Source organism: Anomaloglossus baeobatrachus, chromosome 5 (assembly GCF_048569485.1).
Source record: "Anomaloglossus baeobatrachus isolate aAnoBae1 chromosome 5, aAnoBae1.hap1, whole genome shotgun sequence".
Classification (NCBI taxonomy): Eukaryota; Metazoa; Chordata; class Amphibia; order Anura; family Aromobatidae; genus Anomaloglossus; species Anomaloglossus baeobatrachus.
Window position 1 is genome coordinate 48,119,368 of NC_134357.1, and position 18,544 is coordinate 48,137,911.

General features: G+C 51.1%; 1 protein-coding gene across 1 annotated transcript in view; it reads left to right on the top strand.

The window, feature by feature from the left end:
• GLRX3 (glutaredoxin 3) overlaps positions 1-16,335 on the top strand; it is a 109,593-nt gene extending 93,258 nt beyond the window's left edge. Inside the window, exons 10-11 of the mRNA XM_075352258.1 lie at positions 12,908-13,000; positions 16,049-16,335. Coding sequence (XP_075208373.1) covers positions 12,908-13,000; positions 16,049-16,099 — 144 coding nt within the window. The 3' untranslated portion in view covers positions 16,100-16,335. The remainder of the gene's footprint in view (positions 1-12,907; positions 13,001-16,048) is intronic.
• Positions 16,336-18,544: the final 2,209 nt, after the last annotated feature.

Genomic DNA, 18,544 nt, shown 5'->3' on the forward strand with positions numbered 1-18,544 from the left:
GTCTATCTTGCCCTACAAGCCTTCCAACAGTGGCTGGAAGGCAAGCAGATCCGAATTCAGTCGGACAACTCCACAGCGGTGGCATACATCAACCACCAAGGGGGAACACGCAGTCGGCAAGCCTTCCAGGAAGTCCGGCGGATTCTGACGTGGGTGGAAGACACGGCATCCACCATATCCGCAGTCCACATCCCAGGCGTAGAAAACTGGGAAGCAGACTTTCTCAGTCGCCAGGGCATGGACGCAGGGGAATGGTCCCTTCACCCGGACGTGTTTCAGGAGATCTGTCGCCGCTGGGGGATGCCGGACGTCGACCTGATGGCGTCACGGCACAACAACAAAGTCCCGGTTTTCATGGCACGGTCTCACGATCACCGAGCTCTGGCGGCAGACGCCTTAGTTCAAGATTGGTCGCAGTTCCGGCTACCGTATGTGTTCCCACCTCTGGCATTGTTGCCCAGAGTGCTCCGCAAAATCAGGTCCGACTGCCGCCGCGCCATTCTCGTCGCTCCAGACTGGCCAAGGAGGTCGTGGTACCCGGATCTGTGGCACCTCACGGTAGGCCATCCGTGGGCACTACCAGACCGTCCAGACTTGCTGTCTCAAGGGCCGTTTTTCCATCTGAATTCTGCGGCCCTGAACCTGACTGTGTGGCCATTGAGTCCTGGATCCTAGCGGCCTCAGGTTTATCTCATGAAGTGGTTGCCACCATGAGACAGGCTAGGAAGCCATCCTCCGCCAAGATCTACCACAGGACGTGGAGGATATTCCTATCTTGGTGCTCTGCTCAGGGAGTTTCTCCCTGGCCTTTTGCATTGCCTACTTTTCTTTCCTTCCTGCAGTCTGGGTTGGAAAAAGGTTTGTCGCTTGGCTCCCTTAAAGGTCAAGTCTCCGCGCTATCCGTATTTTTTCAGAAACGCCTGGCGCGACTTCCTCAGGTACGCACGTTCCTGCAAGGGGTTTGTCATATCGTCCCCCCTTACAAGCGGCCGTTGGAGCCCTGGGACCTGAACAAGGTTCTAATTGCTCTCCAGAAGCCGCCTTTCGAGCCTATGAAGGAGGTTTCCCTTTCTCGTCTTTCACAGAAAGTGACCTTTCTAGTGGCGGTCACGTCTCTTCGGAGAGTGTCCGAGCTGGCGGCGTTATCATGCAGATCTCCATTCCTGGTGTTTCACCAGGACAAGGTAGTTCTGCGTCCAATTCCAGAATTTCTTCCCAAGGTGGTATCTTCCTTTCATCTCAATCAAGATATCACTTTACCGTCTTTGTGTCCGCATCCAGTTCACCAATTTGAAAAGGGTTTGCATTTATTGGATCTGGTGAGAGCACTCAGGATCTACATTTCCCGCACGGCGTCTCTGCGCCGCTCGGATGCACTCTTTGTCCTTGTCGCTGGTCAGCGTAAAGGGTCGCAAGCTTCCAAATCCACCCTTGCGCGGTGGATCAAGGAACCAATTCTTCACACCTACCGTTCGGCTGGGCTTCCGATTCCATCAGGGCTGAAGGCCCATTCTACCAGAGCCGTGGGTGCGTCCTGGGCATTACGGCACCAGGCTACGGCTCAGCAGGTGTGCCAGGCGGCTACCTGGTCGAGTCTGCACACTTTTACCAAGCATTATCAGGTGCATACCTACGCTTCGGCGGATGCCGGCCTAGGTAGACAAGTCCTTCAGGCGGCGGTGGCTCACCTGTAGGAAAGGGCTGTTTGACGGCCCTATCACGAGGTATTCTTTTACCCACCCAGGGACTGCTTTTGGACGTCCCAATTGTCTGGGTCTCCCAATTAGGAGCGACAAAGAAGAAGGGAATTTTGTTTACTTACCGTAAATTCCTTTTCTTCTAGCTCCAATTGGGAGACCCAGCACCCGCCCTGTTTTCTTAGGAAGTTTGTTTTTTTCGGGTGCACATGTTGTTCATGTTGAACAGTTCAGTTCTCCGAGGCTGTTTCTCGGGTTGAATTTGTATTTAAAACAGTTATTGGCTTTCCTCCTTCTTGCTTTTGCACTAAAACTGAGGAGCCCGTGATCCCACGGGGGGGGTGTATAGCCAGAAGGGGAGGGGCCTTACACTTTTAAGTGTAATACTTTGTGTGGCCTCCGGAGGCAGTAGCTATACACCCAATTGTCTGGGTCTCCCAATTGGAGCTAGAAGAAAAGGAATTTACGGTAAGTAAACAAAATTCCCTTCATCTCCTTACCCTCTTTTTGTCCTCATCCAGTTCACCAATGTGAAAAGGATTTGCACTTGTTAGATCTGGTGAGAGCACTCAGACTCTACATTTCTCGTACGGCGCCCCTGCGCCGCTCGGATGCACTCTTTGTCCTTGTCGCTGGCCAGCGTAAAGGGTCACAGGCTTCCAAATCAACCCTGGCTCGGTGGATCAAGGAGCCAATTCTCGAAGCTTACCGTTCTGCTGGGCTTCCGGTTCCCTCAGGGCTGAAGGCCCATTCTACCAGAGCCGTGGGCGCGTCCTGGGCTTTGAGGCACCAGGCTACGGCTCAGCAGGTGTGTCAGGCGGCTACCTGGTCGAGCCTGCACACTTTCACGAAACACTATCAGGTGCATACCTATGCTTCGGCGGATGCCAGCCTAGGTAGACGAGTCCTTCAGGCGGCGGTTGCCCACCTGTAGGAAGGGGCCGTTTTACGGCTCTATTACGAGGTATTATTTTACCCACCCAGGGACTGCTTTTGGACGTCCCAATTGTCTGGGTCTCCCAATGGAGCGACAAAGAAGAAGGGAATTTTGTTTACTTACCGTAAATTCCTTTTCTTCTAGCTCCAATTGGGAGACCCAGCACCCGCCCCTGTTTTTTTGTGTACACATGTTGTTCATGTATTGAAAAATGGTTTCAGTTCTCCGATATTCCTTCGGATTGAATTTACTTTAAACCGGTTTATAATTTTTTTCCTCCTTCTTGCTTTTGCACCAAAACTGAGGAGCCCGTGGGAGCACGGGGGGTGTATAGGCAGAAGGGGAGGGGCTTTACACTTTTAGTGTAATACTTTGTGCGGCCTCCGGAGGCATAGCCTATACACCCAATTGTCTGGGTCTCCCAATTGGAGCTAGAAGAAAAGGAATTTACGGTAAGTAAACAAAATTCCCTTCTTTATATATATGTATATATATATGTATATATATATGTATATATATATAAATAAAAAAAATGTGTGTGTGTATATATATATATATATATATGTATATGTGTATATGTCTGTATATGTGTGTATGTGTGTATATATATATATATATATATATATATATATATATATGTACGTGTGTGTGTATATATATATATATATATATATATATATATATATATATATATATATATATATATATATATATATATATATATATATATATATATATATATATATATATATATATATATATATATATATATAATATTTATTTACACACAAACTAATATTTCTTCGGCGCTCCATTGGGAGACCCAGACGATTGGGTGTATAGCACTGCCCTCCGGAGGCCACACAAAGCAATTACACTAAAAAGTGTAAGGCCCCTCCCCTTCTGGCTATACACCCCCAGTGGGATCACTGGCTCACCAGTTTTCTGCTTTGTGCGAAGGAGGCACACATCCATGCATAAGCTCCACTGTTTAGTCAGCAGTAGCTGCTGACTATATCGGATGGAAGAAAAGAGGGCCCATACTAGGGCCCCCAGCATGCTCCCTTCTCACCCCACTTGCGGTTTGTAAGGTTGAGGTACCTATTGCTGGTACGGAGGCTGGAGCCCACATGCTGTTTTCCTTCCCCATCCCCCTGAGGGGCTCTGAGGAAGTGGGATCTTTCCGGCCACCAAGCCCTGAGGCCGGGCTCCATCCACAGACCCATAGAACCTGCTGGATGTGGAGCGGGGAGTGCCGTTCAGGGACAAGGCCCTGCAACTTTCAGGTACTCTGTGTCCCCGTATGGCAGGCCACGCACACTCCAGGCTTGCTGGGTGTGCTAGTGCGCCGGGGACTGTAGCGCTGTGCGCTGGGCTTATAGTCCCTGCAGATTACTGGGGGACTTTACGTGTGGGGACCGCCGCGCCGACCGCCCCTGGAGCGGCGGCGCAGCTGCGACTTGTAGTGCGCCGGGGACGCGCCGACCGCGCTTTTACGGCGGCGGCGCTTCTAACTTTAGTCCCCGGCTTTTGCGGCCTAGCGCCGCTTCGTTCCCGCCCCCACCCTGTCACTCAGGGAAAGGGAGAGACGCTGTTCTATAGCAGCGCCGAGGGCTTGAGCCTTATTTGCATTCTCCAGCCCCCTTCACTAGACACAGTGGGCGCCGGGTTCCCGCTCTTGTCTCGGGCACGCCCTCGGCCCGCCCCTCTCCTCTGGACGCCGGCAGCCATTCCGGCACGCAGAGCGGGAAAACGGAGACAAGCGCTGAGCTGCCAGCACAGGATTCCGGCGCCACACACCCGCTTTTGTGCGGGCGGTAAGCGGCAACTAAAGTGCTGACCCACTAATGCCGAAGTGTCCTGTTGTACTTTTGTACGGTCGCTATTCAGGATGCAGACCTAGAAACAGCAGCAAAAGATCAGGGGTGCTAAAGCACAGACTCTATATGCTGCTTGTCTTGCATGTGCTGCAGTGTCATGTGTCCTTTATGCTTGTATGCTTTACATTGCACTGTAAGGGCTATTCTTGGCTGTCTACCCGCCTAGATGGCTAGACAGCGGCAGCAAACAGCAATGGTACTAAGGCACAAGCTTTCAATGCTGCTTGGATTGCATGTACTGCAGAGTTTGTTTTCATGCTTGTACATTCACTGCATGTCGCTATTCTTGGCTAATGCTCCTTGATGACTAGACAACAGCAGCAGAAAAGCAAGGGTGCTAAGGCACAAGCTTTCAATGCTGCTTGGATTGCATGTGCTGCAGTGGTTATTGTCATGCTTGTATGCTATACATTCACTGTATGTCGCTTTTCTTGGCTAATGCTCCTGAATAACTAGACAACGGCAGCAGAAAAGCAAAGGTGCCAAGGCACAGGCTTTCTATGCTCCTTGTACTGCATGTGCTGAAGTGTTTATTGTACTTCATGCTTGTATGCCATACATTGCACTGTACGGTCGCTATTCTTGGCTAATGCTCCTAGATGGCTAGACAGCAACAGCGAAAAAAAAAACAAAAAAAAAAACAGCATGGGTGCCAAGGCACAGGCTTTCTATGCTGCTTGTACTGCATGCGATACTGTTCCAGGACCCCCAGGATGTGCAATTACTCAACGGGGTCTCTGCTACAGGTGGCCAAAAGAACCACCTGTGATCCCTGTCCAGGGACAGGGACGGAGTTGCAGTTTCCGCTGATATATTGTCTGTGACTATGACTAACATCTTACAGACTTTGCAGTCCAGACAGACCTTGGGCAATGTTGATTCAATGCCCCTGGCCACCCTGATTTCGAAACAAATCATGGCTCCAGGAGGGTCCCATGCATCCCAGGGTGCAGGCTCTGACACGGACGACAGTCCCAGACGGCCTAAGCGAGCTCCCTAAGAACGGCCCTCGACTTCATCACAGTACTCTCTGTATGATGATGCAGACGTAGCTGTTCAGGACTCTGATCCTGAGACCGCTCTCAATCCGGATACACCGGATGGTGACGCTATAGTGAATAATCTTATAGCGTCCATCAATGGAAGGTTGGGTATTTCTCCCTCAACTCCTCCAGTGGAGGGGTCAGCTTCACAGCAGAAGAAATCCCTATTTCGGTATCTCAAGCGTATATTGAGTACTTTTCTGGTCACTCTGACTCCAGAGAAGCAGTCCAGGAACACCACGCTTATCCCGATAAGCGTTTTCTCCAACCGTATTGAGGATACGCGTTGTCTCTTCCCCCCTGACGTGCTCAAGCGCTCCAAGGGTGGATCCCCCAATCTCCAGGCTTGCGGCTAGATCTATAGTTGCAGTGGAAGATGGGACTTCACTTAAAGATGCCATTGACAGACAGATAGCCCTCTGGTTGCAATCTGTCTATGAAGCTATCGGCGGGTCGGTTGCCCCGGCATTCGCAGCCATAGAGGCACTCCAAGCTATTTCAGCTAGTATTGCGCAGAGGGACGCGGTCACATGTACATCTTGGCCGCAGTAGCGTCCTTCACCTCGCAATGTCGGCATTGCGACTCAAGCTGTTTATGCTGTCCTGGACTCTACGAGCCGTACGTCAGTGGCGTCCGCTAACTCCGTGTTGTTACGCTCCTAGTGTTAAGGGATTGGAGCAGATGCTGCTTCCACAAAAGTGCTTAACCAGATTGCCTTTATCTGGTGACAGACTGTTTCGTGAGCGGTTGGATTAAATCATTCAACTGTCCAAGGGTACGGATTCTTCCTTACCCCAGCTATCAAACAAGACCCATCAGGAGAAGGGACAGTCGAGGTTTCGGTCCTTCCCAGGCTCGGGCACGTCCCAATTGCCCTCGTCCAACAGGACTCAAAAGGCTCAGAGGGGCGCAGGTTCCTGGCGGGCTCAATCGCGCCCGGAGAAGGCAGCCGGAGGAACCGCTACCAAGGCGGTTTCCTCATGACTTTCAGCCCTCTCTCTCCGCGTCCGCGGTCGGTGGCAGACTCCCCCGCTTTAGCGACATTTAACTGCCACAGGTCAATGGCCGGTGGGTGAGAGACAGTTTGTCGCAAAAACTTCCTCACCGGCCGAGCCGAGGCTCTTCTGCAGGCAGTAGGAGTCGTAATCCCGGTTCCTCCTCAGGAACAAGAGACACTTTTTACTCCGATCTGGTCGGGGTGACAAAATAGGACGACTCCTTCCGTTCCGTTCTGGACCTTAAACTGCTCAACAAGCACGTGAAAACCAGGCGGTTCCGGATGGAATCCCTCCGCTCCGTCATTGCCTCAATGTCTCAAGGAGATTTCCTAGCATCAATAGACATCAGGATGCTTATCTCCACGTGCCGATTGCTCCAGAGCACCGGCGTTTGCTACGATTCGTTATTGAAGACGAGCATCGTCGGTTCGTAGCCCTACCCTTCGGTCTGGCGACAGCCCCACGGGTTTTCACCAAGTTCATGGCAGCAGTGGGACCACTCCCGCACTCTCAGGGTCACCCTGTGATCCCTTACTTAGACCATCTACCTGTCAAGGCACTCTTTTAAGAGGCATGCCAACACAGCCTGAACATGGCGCTGGAGACTTCCCAGAGTTTCGGGTGGGTCCTCAACTTTTCGAAGTTAAACCCAATCGCTGGCATATCTTAGCTTGGGGTTTCACACTCTCTCAGCGATGGTGAAGCTTCCACTGGACAAACAGCGGTCACTACAGACGGGGGTGCAGTCTCTCCTTCAAGGAGACACCTCATCCAGAGGCAGTCCCTTTCACGCAGTTTCATCTGCGTCCACTTCAATAGAACATTCTTCGCTAATGGGAGGGGAAGTCGATGTCCCTACACAGGAACGTCCCCCTTTCTCAGACGTTCAAGGACTCTCTTCAGAGGAGTCCACTCTTCAGATCAATTGTCTGGAGCTCTGGGCAGTGTATATTGCCCTGCAAGACTTCCTGCAGTGGCTGGAAGGAAAACAGATCCGAATTCAGTCGGACAATCCACAGCGGTGGCATACATCAACCACCAAGGCGGACTATGCAGTCGGCGAGCCTCCCAGGAAGTCCGCCGGATTCTGCTAGGGGTGGAAGACAGAGCATACACCATATCCGCAGTTCACATCCCGGGCGTAGAAAACTGGGAAGCAGACTTCCTCAGTCACCAGGGCGTGGACGCAGGAGAATGGTCTCTGCACCCGGACGGGTTTCACGAATTGGCACAACAGCAAGGTCCCGGTTTTCATGACGATCAAAGAGCTCTGGCGACAGGCATCTCATGGTCGGTCAACCGTGGGCACTACCAGACCGGCCAGACTTACTGTCCCAAGGGCCGTTTTTCCATCTGAATTCTACGGCCCTGAACCTACTGTGTGGCCATTGCGTCCTAGATCCTAGTGTCCTCAGGATTATCCCAAGGGGTCGTTGCCACCATGAGACAGGCTATGACGCCCACGTCTGCTAAGATCTACCACGGAAGTGGAAGATTTTCTTTTACTGGTGCTCTGTACAAGGAGTGTCCCCCTGGCCATTGGCATTGCCTACTTTTCTTTCCTTCCTGCAATCTGGGTTGGAAAAGGGCTTGTCGCTCGGCTCCCTTAAAGGGCAAGTCTCGGCGCTATTGGTGTTTTTTCAGAAGCGTCTAGCACGACGTCCGCAGGTACGCACGTTCCTGCAGGGGGTTTGTCATATCGTCCCCCCGTACGAGCGGCCGTTAGATCCATGGGATCTGAACAGGGTACTAGTTGCTCTCCAGAAGCCGCCTTTCGAGTCTCTGACGGATGTTTCACTCTCTCGACTATCACGGAAAGTGGCCTTTCTGGTAGCGATCACGTCTTTTCGGAGAGTGTCTGAGCTAGCAGCGCTGTCATCCAAGGCTCCCTTCCTGGTGGTCCACCAGGACAAGGTAGTGCTGCGCCCCATTCAGGAGTTTCTCCCTAAGGTAGTATCCTCGTTTCATATTAATCAGGATATCTCCTTACCTTCCTTTTGTCCTCATCCGGTTCACCGGTATGAAAAGGATTTACATTTGTTAGATCCGGTGAGAGCACTCAGAATCTACATTTCCCGCACGGCGCCCCTGCGCCGCTCTGATGCACTCTTTGTCCTTGTCGCTGGTAAGCGCAAAGGGTCGCAGGCTTCCAAAGCCACCCTGGCTCGATGGATCAAAGAACCAATTCTTGAAGCCTACCGTTCTGCTGGGCTTCCGGTTCCATCAGGGCTGAAGGCCCATTCTACCAGAGCCGTGGGTGCGTCCTGGGCATTACGACACCAGGCTACGGCTCAACAGGTGTGCCAGGCAGCCACCTGGTCGAGTCTGCACACTTTCACCAAACATTATCAGGTGCATACCTATGCTTCGGCGGACGCCAGCCTAGGTAGAAGAGTCCTGCAGGCGGCAGTTGCCTCCCCGTAGGGGAGGGCTGTCTTTGCAGCTCTAACATGAGGTATTTCTTTACCCACCCAGGGACAGCTTTTGGACGTCCCAATCGTCTGGGTCTCCCAATGGAGCGCCGAAGAAGAAGGGAATTTTGTTACTTACCGTAAATTCCTTTTCTTCTAGCTCCTATTGGGAGACCCAGCACCCGCCCTGTTGTCCTTCGGGATTTTTGGGTTGTTTTTCGGGTACACATGTTGTTCATGTTGAATGGTTTTCAGTTCTCCGACGTATCTTCGGAGTGAATTTGTTTAAACCAGTTATTGGCTTTCCTCCTTCTTGCTTTTGCACTAAAACTGGTGAGCCAGTGATCCCACTGGGGGTGTATAGCCAGAAGGGGAGGGGCCTTACACTTTTTAGTGTAATTGCTTTGTGTGGCCTCCGGAGGGCAGTGCTATACACCCAATCGTCTGGGTCTCCCAATAGGAGCTAGAAGAAAAGGAATTTACGGTAAGTAACAAAATTCCCTTCTTTGTTAAATACCCTTTTAAATTTATGAGAACATTTAGTCTCTTTGGGTAGAAGTCTGGGAGTCAGGATACCACATGAAGACTTGGCAATCTTTGCCCACTGTTCCTTGCAGTAGCTCCAAATTTGTCAGGTTGCAATCTCCTGTGTACGGTACACTCTTCAGGTCATCCACAGATTTTCAATTGCATTCAGATCTGGGCCATTCCAAAACTGATCGACTGGAGAAGCCGTTCCCTTAGTCTGGAAGTATGCTTAGGGATGTTGTCATGCTTAAAGAAGGAATTCCTCTTCATCTTCAAGTTTTTAGCACAGACCTAAAAGTTTTGTTGCAAAATTGACTTGTATTTGGAACTTCCCTCCTTCTTGACTAATGCCCCAGTTTCAACTGCAGAAAACCAGCCTGAAAACGTAATGCTACCTCCACAATGCCTCACTGTGGGTATATTGTTCTTTTAATGCTGTGCAGTGTTTTCTTTGTGCCAAACATACCATTTGGAATGCTAGCTAAAAACTTTGTTCTCATCAAACCATAACACATTTTTCTACACGCTTTTGGCAAACGATGTAGATTTTGATAAAACTATTGCCAAACTTGCATGTTTTTCTTCTTTATAAGAAGAAGCTTCCATCTTTCAACTCTACCGCATAGGCCAGACATATGACGAATATGAGGAATTGTCACATGCGGTATACAACCAATACTTGCCAGAAATTCCTTCAACTCCTTTACTGATGCTCTAGGCCTCCTTTCCCCAATTTTATTCTGGTCTTTTCATATATTTTCGAGGGTCGTCTTTTGTACTAATTAAGCCACTTCTGGATGACTAGTATATCTCATGTTGTGAAATTTTTTTTGTACCCTCCTCCTGACTGATAGTTTTCAACCATAAGATCCCTTTGCTGTGTTGTCAGCTGTTTATGAACTATCCTTTGCTATTAGCGGGTGTTCACACTTATGCAAACACACTAATGTAATTTTAAATTGTCTTTTCAGGGACAATCCTCTCTGAAGAGACAATTTGAGTATATCCCAGAGGAGTATTGCAGCTATAAGGCTCCTCACCACTGACAGCCAGATTGGTTTGTCAGTCTCCGCAAAGAGAAAAGTTCTCGTCTTAGACCCTATTGTAGTTTTATTATTTTTACTTCTTCAAAATGATTTGTTTATTTCTCCTTTGAATTTAAACAGATTATGGGTGACTTTAAAAGGTGGAAAAACGTCTGAAATTATTCTCCTTCATATGATTTTTTTTTTTCTTTTAAGTCACAAAAAACTTGTCATTATAACAGAGATATATAGCCTTTTCCTTTATACTATATCTGGTATGTTAATACCGTATTTTTTGGTTTACAAAATGCATCGGATTATAAGACGCACCCCAAATATAGAGGGAATAAAAGGTAAAAAAAAAACTATGGGTCCGTCTTATAATCCAGTGGTGTCTTAGGGGGGAGAGGGAAGTGGTCGAGCGGGGTCACAGGAGGCAGGGGCAGTGGTGGAGTAGTACGATACTGCGGGCGGTGCATTTCTTGTCCCAGATGCTCGCTGCAGGTGCTGTGAGGCAGGCAACATCCACAAACTGTCAGTGGTGTGGGCTTCAAAGAAATGGCGCCCGTAGGCGGTGTGTGCGCAGATGAGATCTTGACCCGAGAGCTCCATCTACACATTCACCAATTCCGGGCGCTGTTATTTGAAGCCCACACCGCTGACCTTTTCAGGATGGCTCCTGCCGCTTCACAGGTGCCTGTAGTCCTCAGCACAGAGCGGCGCCTGCAGGCCTAGCACAGGGCGGCACCCGCAGGTCCTGCTCAGGGCGGCACCTGCAGGTCCTGCTCAGGGCGGCACCCGCAGGTCCTGCTCAGGGCGGCACCCGCAGGTCCTGCTCAGGGCGGCACCCGCAGGTCCTGCTCAGGGCGGCACCCGCAGGTCCTGCTCAGGGCGGCACCCGCAGGTCCTGCTCAGGGCGGCACCCGCAGGTCCTGCTCAGGGCGGCACCCGCAGGTCCTGCTCAGGGCGGCACCCGCAGGTCCTGCTCAGGGCGGCACCCGCAGGTCCTGCTCAGGGCGGCACCCGCAGGTCCTGCTCAGGGCGGCACCCGCAGGTCCTGCTCAGGGCGGCACCCGCAGGTCCTGCTCAGGGCGGCACCCGCAGGTCCTGCTCAGGGCGGCACCCGCAGGTCCTGCTCAGGGCGGCACCCGCAGGTCCTGCTCAGGGCGGCACCCGCAGGTCCTGCTCAGGGCGGCACCCGCAGGTCCTGCTCAAGGCGGCGCCCGGAGGTCCAGCACAGGGCGGCGCCCCCAGCAGAGCAACATCCGCAGCTCTCAGCATTGCCCCTGCCTCCTGCTTCTCTTCTCCACCACCTCCCGGTAAGCTACATTCGGATTATAAGACACACCCCTCATTTTTGGGAGGAAAAGTGCGTCTTATAATCGGAAAAATATGGTAACTAGAGCAGGTAACACATCAGATATACGAATGTGGAGGTATCTGACCCTTCCCCCCCCCCCATGGCAGACATCAGGGAAGAGGTTTTGGGTACATTAGATTTTAGAATGCCAAATTCTTTTTTCTTCTGTGGAATAAGTCGCATCTAGAAGTGTATGATAGCATTTTTAAAAAACAAAAAACACAATGAACTCTTTTTCCTCTCCCCAGGTCCAGTGTTGTCTCCGCTGCTGCTTCTGGCGTCTGTTATTATTTGCAGTACTGATGTCACATCGACAACGCAGCTGCCAATCAACGAGCCCAGCGTCTTCTGCTGTCGGCTTTGGCAGAGCCGCTGAGCTCAGTCAGTAGCTGCAGCGCTGTCGATGTAATGTCAGCACTGCAGGAAATAAAATGCTCCGGGAGCAGTGGCTGAGATTCACCCCCGGACCTGGGGAGTGGGGGAGGAGGGGAGGTGGGGAGATGGGGGGGGGGGGAGGAGGAGGAAGGGAAGAGTGGGGGGAGAGGGTGGGGGAGATGGGGGGGGGGGGAGGAGGAAGGGAAGAGTGGGGGGAGAGGGTGGGAGAGATGGGGGGGGGCGAGGAGGAGGGGGGAGGTGTGTGTGTATGTATGTATGTATGTATGTATGCATGTATGTGTGTGTGTGTGTGTGTGTGTGTGTGTATATATGTGTGTATATATGTGTGTATATATGTGTGTATATATATATATATATATATATATATATATATATATATATATATATATATATATATATATATATATATATATATATATATATATATATATTATAAAAATATTTTATTTATTTATTTTTTTCTATGGGGAGTACCTATTGCAGAAATGTTAGCGTTCCCCCGGCTTTTCCAGGACTGGGTGTAACAAGACATCAGAGGTTCTTATACAGGATGGGCTATAATTTACTAAGGATTTTTGTGATATCCTGTGTATCAATATTATATATTTATCATGCTTCTTTCTCATTTAAGGTTCGGCAAGGATTAAAAACCTTCTCTAATTGGCCGACGTACCCACAGCTGTATGTGAAAGGAGAGCTGATCGGAGGCTTGGACATTGTCAAGGTAGCCTAAGACTGTATTCATGGGGTGTGAAAGGGTTAACCCACTCCACAACCATGGACGTACTGGTCCTTGGTTGTGTCCCTGACTTTGATGTGGGCTCGCACTCTGAGCCCACATCTTTCCCTGCACATGTCGGCCCACGAAATGTGTCTCTAACAGCCGGGGATGAATCAGAGATCAGCCCACCGCTGTTAACCAGTTAAATCCCGTTGTCAATCTCTGACAGCGCGATTACAAATTCCGGCGGGAAGAGCGTCCTTCCCTGCTGCCATCAACGGCCCCATGACATGATCGCGGGACACTAATGGGTTGTGATGACTGCCAGGGGTCAGCGTAAGACCCCCGTGTCTGTCATGACGAATTTCTTGTGAATACCGGCTCTGAGCCACCGTTCATTGGAGATTTGTGATTCCTGCTGTACAGAGTGATGTTGATGCTCTTGCTCTGTACAACCCAAGTGATCAGATGATCACCGCTTCAAAGTCCCTCAAAAGGACTAGTAAATACAGTAAAACACTTTTTTTTTTAATTTAAATACCCCCCCCCCACAAAAGTGTGCCAAAAGATAATTCTTTTATTATTTTAACAAACATCTGAATTTTTTTTCTCACCACTTTAAAATGAAAAACTATACATGTTTGTTATCTACGAACTCGTACTGACCTGGAGAATCCTAATGCCAGGCCAATTTTACCATATAGTGAACATTGTAAGTAAAAAGAAAAAAAAAAAAAGACAAAAAACAATTGGGGAATTGCACTTTTTTATTTGCAGTTTCACTGCACTTGGAATTTTTTCCTCGTTTTCCAATACACTATATGGTAAAATGAATGGTGTCGTTCAAAGGTAAAACAAGTCCCACAAAAACAAGTCCTCATATGGCTATATTCATGGAATAATAATAATAATAATTAATAATAATAATAATAATAAAGTCTCCTTATGTCTCCTGGAAGAAGGGGAGGAAAAAAATGCAAACACGAAAATAGACTGAAGGGGTTAAGGATAGTGAATAATGTTTTAGAAAGTCATATTCTGAAAGCCATACATTTGCGGTATTTTTCATTTTATTAGATGCACCAGATTATAAGACTCACCCCAAATTTAGAGGAAACAAAAACCCATGAGGTCCATTTTTTAATGTGGTGGTGTCTTACTGGGGAGGGGGGGGGGGCGGCAGTGGACGGTGGTGGGCCGACTCTGAGCGCCATTATTTGAAGCCCTCACTGCCAACATTTTCCGGATGGCGCCTGCAGCCCCAGCACAGCGCAGCTCCCTCGGCCTGCAGCCTCCCAGCACAGCGCAGCTCCCTCGGCCTGCAGTCCCAGCACAGCGCAGCTCCCTCGGCCTGCAGCCCCCCAGAATAGCGCAGCTCCCCCGGCCTGCAGCCCCCCAGCATAGCGAGCTCCCTCGGCCTGCAGCCCCCCAGCACAGCGAGCTCCCTCAGCCTGCAGCCCCCCAGCATAGCAAGCTCCCTCGGCCTGCAGCCCCCCAGCATAGCGAGCTCCCTCGGCCTGCAGCCCCCCAGCACAGCGAGCTCCCTCGGCCTGCAGCCCCCCAGCATAGCGAGCTCCCTCGGCCTGCAGCCCCCCAGCATAGCGAGCTCCCTCGGCCTGCAGCCTCCCAGCACAGCGCAGCTCCCTCGGCCTGCAGCCTCCCAGCACAGCGCAGCTCCCTCGGCCTGCAGCCTCCCAGCACAGCGCAGCTCCCTCGGCCTGCAGTCCCAGCACAGCGCAGCTCCCTCGGCCTGCAGTCCCAGCACAGCGCAGCTCCCTCGGCCTGCAGTCCCAGCACAGCGCAGCTCCCTCGGCCTGCAGCCCCCCAGAATAGCGCAGCTCCCTCGGCCTGCAGCCCCCCAGAATAGCGCAGCTCCCCCGGCCTGCAGCCCCCCAGCATAGCGAGCTCCTTCGGCCTGCAGCCCCCCAGCACAGCGCAGCTCCCTCGGCCTGCAGCCCCCCAGCACAGCGCAGCTCCCTCGGCCTGAAGCCCCCCAGCACAGCGCAGCTCCCTCGGCCTGCAGTCCCAGCACAGCGCAGCTCCCTCGGGCTGCAGCCCCCCAGAATAGCGCAGCTCCCCCGGCCTGCAGCCCCCCAGCACAGCTCCCTCGGCCTGAAGCCCCCCAGCACAGTGCAGTTCCCTCGGCCTGCAGCCCCCCAGCACAGCGCAGCTCCCTCGGCCTGCAGCCCCCCAGCACAGCGCAGCTCCCTCGGCCTGCAGCCCCCCAGCATAGCGAGCTCCCTCGGCCTGCAGTCCCCCAGCACAGCGCAGCTCCCTCGGCCTGCAGCCTCCCAGCACAGCGCAGCTCCCTCGGCCTGCAGTCCCCCAGCACAGCGCAGCTCCCTCGGCCTGCAGCCTCCCAGCACAGCGCAGCTCCCTCGGCCTGCAGCCCCCCAGCACAGCGCAGCTCCCTCGGCCTGCAGCCTCCCAGCACAGCGCAGCTCCCTCGGCCTGCAGCCCCCCAGCACAGCGCAGCTCCCTCGGCCTGCAGCCCCCCAGCACAGCGCAGCTCCCTCGGCCTGCAGCCTCCCAGCACAGCGCAGCTCCCTCGGCCTGCAGCCCCCCAGCACAGCGCAGCTCCCTCGGCCGCCTGCAGCCCCAGCACACTATTTTATTAATGTTTGGGGTCTCAAGAAAAAAAAAAGAAATCTGCAGTTTTTGCGGTCTGAGAAGGATTTCCACCGTTCAGGCATTGATCCTCAAGTTCCAATCTGTTACTGAGCTGTTTGCTCTTGGAATCTGCAGAATGATGAGCGCAGCTCTGTAGTACAATACAGGCTGTAAGTACATGATACGTATTGCATTTACACAATTGACTTTTTCTTTACATTAACTCTTTATGTAACCTGTTAACTCCACACTTCACAGGAGCATTTCCATCTTCAATCTGTCATTATCGTGTGTTTGGAGACAAATATGTCTTTGGAATGAGGCTCTGATGTCTTGACCCTTTCACATAAGCGGCTTCTCTACTCCTTTATTTCACATTTTATATTTTTGTCTTCTGTTTTGTTGATCAATGCTCATTTGTTTCTTGTTTCCCTTACACAGGAATTGAAAGAAAGTGGAGAATTGGTTTCCGCGCTGAAGGGTGAACATTAATGGACGGGGAGACCGTAGACAAAGAACTGCCTATAAGTTAATGTATTGCTCTGACACCGAGTCCTTGAGCTCGTCTCCTGGATCTCCGCCACCATCATTATGTAATGATTCCTTCCAATGCTCCGGATAGCATTCATAGGGAAGTAGGGATCACAGCGTCCCTGCACGTTCATGTGAAATTCACAAAAACATCAACAAATGTTTTAATTTAATAAACATTGTAAGAATCAATTAAAGTCTCTGTTATGTTGGGCTTTATAATAACATTTTTATTGAGTGACTCCTACAGGGGAAATGGAACGCATGGAAAAGCCACAAGCTCCGCTCTGACCATTAGTAGTACACTGGTGGTATCCATTTTTCCCAATAAGGCCTATAGACAGGCGTTTACCTCATGGTAACCATTAGAAATGCCCAAGTAATTTCACAGGCCTCTGGCTCTTGGCGGGGGAGGCCCTCTGGCTCTTGGCGGGGGAGGCCCTCTGGCTCTTGGCGGGGGAGGCCCTCTGGCTCTTGGCGGGGGAGGCCCTCTGGCTCTTGGCGGAGGAGGCCCTCTGGCTCTTGGCGGGGGAGGCTCTCTGGCTCTTGGCGGGGGAGGCCCTCTGGCTCTTGGCGGGGGAGGCCCTCTGGCTCTTGGCGGGGGAGGCCCTCTGGCTCTTGGCGGGGGAGGCCCTCTGGCTCTTGGCGGGGGAGGCCCTCTGGCTCTTGGCGGGGGAGGCCCTCTGGCTCTTGGCGGGGGAGGCCCTCTGGCTCTTGGCGGGGGAGGCCCTCTGGCTCTTGGCGGGGGAGGCCCTCTGGCTCTTGGCGGGGGAGGCCCTCTGGCTCTTGGCGGGGGAGGCCCTCTGGCTCTTGGCGGGGGAGGCCCTCTGGCTCTTGGCGGGGAGGCCCTCTGGCTCGTGGTGGGGGGGGCTCTGTCTCTTGGCAGGGGGGGGGGCATTGGCTCTTGGCATCTGGCTCTTGGCGGGGGGGGGTGCCTTTGGCTCTTGGCGGGGGTGCCTCTGTGCCGGTCAGTACTCCATGGCCACTGGCAGGCTATGGAGCAGCTCATCCGCTCTTACCTATCAGCATTTGTGGCTCTTGATAGGTGGCCTAGCGCTACATTGTGTGTGCATCATGGCACAATGATGACGTTAAGCAAAGCCGGCTAATGAAGGGAGAAGCCACAGATATTGAAAGGTAAGAGACCGTTCACAGGGCTCCTATCTATCGTCAAAAGAATATTCCTCTGCATTTTCTATGCGATTTCTGCTTTTAAAATCCATGAAAATTGGCAGTACAGTTCATGTGAAGGAGAGTTTAAAAACATTTGCAAAGCATTCGGGGCATGAAAATCATCTGAGCACAAGTCTTTGGCTGCACTTGCAGAATATACCACGGCTTCGTTGCAGGTTTGCAGTAGAAGAAATCCACCGTGTTTGGGCCTACCCTTAATGGAAATGAAACCTACTTCTGCTAGGATATGTTTACAACCAGTAAAAAAAGAAAAAGACCCAGCAAGAACAAGGGCAGAAAATATAAAAATATGAGTGTATGCTTGGTAAAAATGACAGTTTTTATTGTTCACTTTCTATATCTGCATATTCAGTACCTTGCAAAAGTATTCACCCCCTTTTTTTTTTTTTTTCTTTTTTTTTTTTTTTTTTTTGCTACCTCACAACCCGGAATTTCAATTTTTTTTTTTTTTTTTTGTGTGTTTACAACAGTTCAGGTAAAGAACACGCCTACATCTGTGTGCAATTGTTTTTCATTTTATTGTGAAGCGAACAAGAAATAGAAGAATATAACTGAAAATGTCACTGTGCATAACTACTCACCCTCTAAAATCAGTACTTTGTAACGCCTCCTGCCGCAATTACAGCTGCAAATCACTTTGGATAAGTCTATGAGCATTCCACCTCTCACCACTAGGATTTTTGCCCACTCCTCAAGGCAAAACAGCTCCAGCTCCTTCAAGTTAGAGGTTTCCTCTGGTGCACAGTGGATCTTCAAGTCTGACCACAGATTCTCAATTGGATTAAGGTCTGGGCTGTGACTCGGCTGCTCCAATACATTTACACGTTGCCTCTTAAACACCTCTGATGTTGCTTTAGCAAGAGCTTTGGGTCATTGTCTTGTTGGAAGGTGAAGTTCCATCCATGTCTCACATCACTGACACACTGAAACATGTTTTGCTCAATAATATCCCTGTATTTTGCACCATCCATCTTCCCCTCGATTCAGATATTTTTCCCTCTTCCTGCTGCCGAAAAACATCCCCACAGCATGGTGCTGCCACCACCGTGTCTCACTCTGGGAATGGTGTTGTTGAGCTGATGAGCTGCGTTGGTTTGGTGCCAGAGAGTAATAATGGAGAAGGGGTTTTATGCCGCGCTATTCGCCAGGCACAAGGACGAGAAGATATTCAATGTTCCTTTATTGTAGCTTGAGTCTACGTGTTTCAGGAGC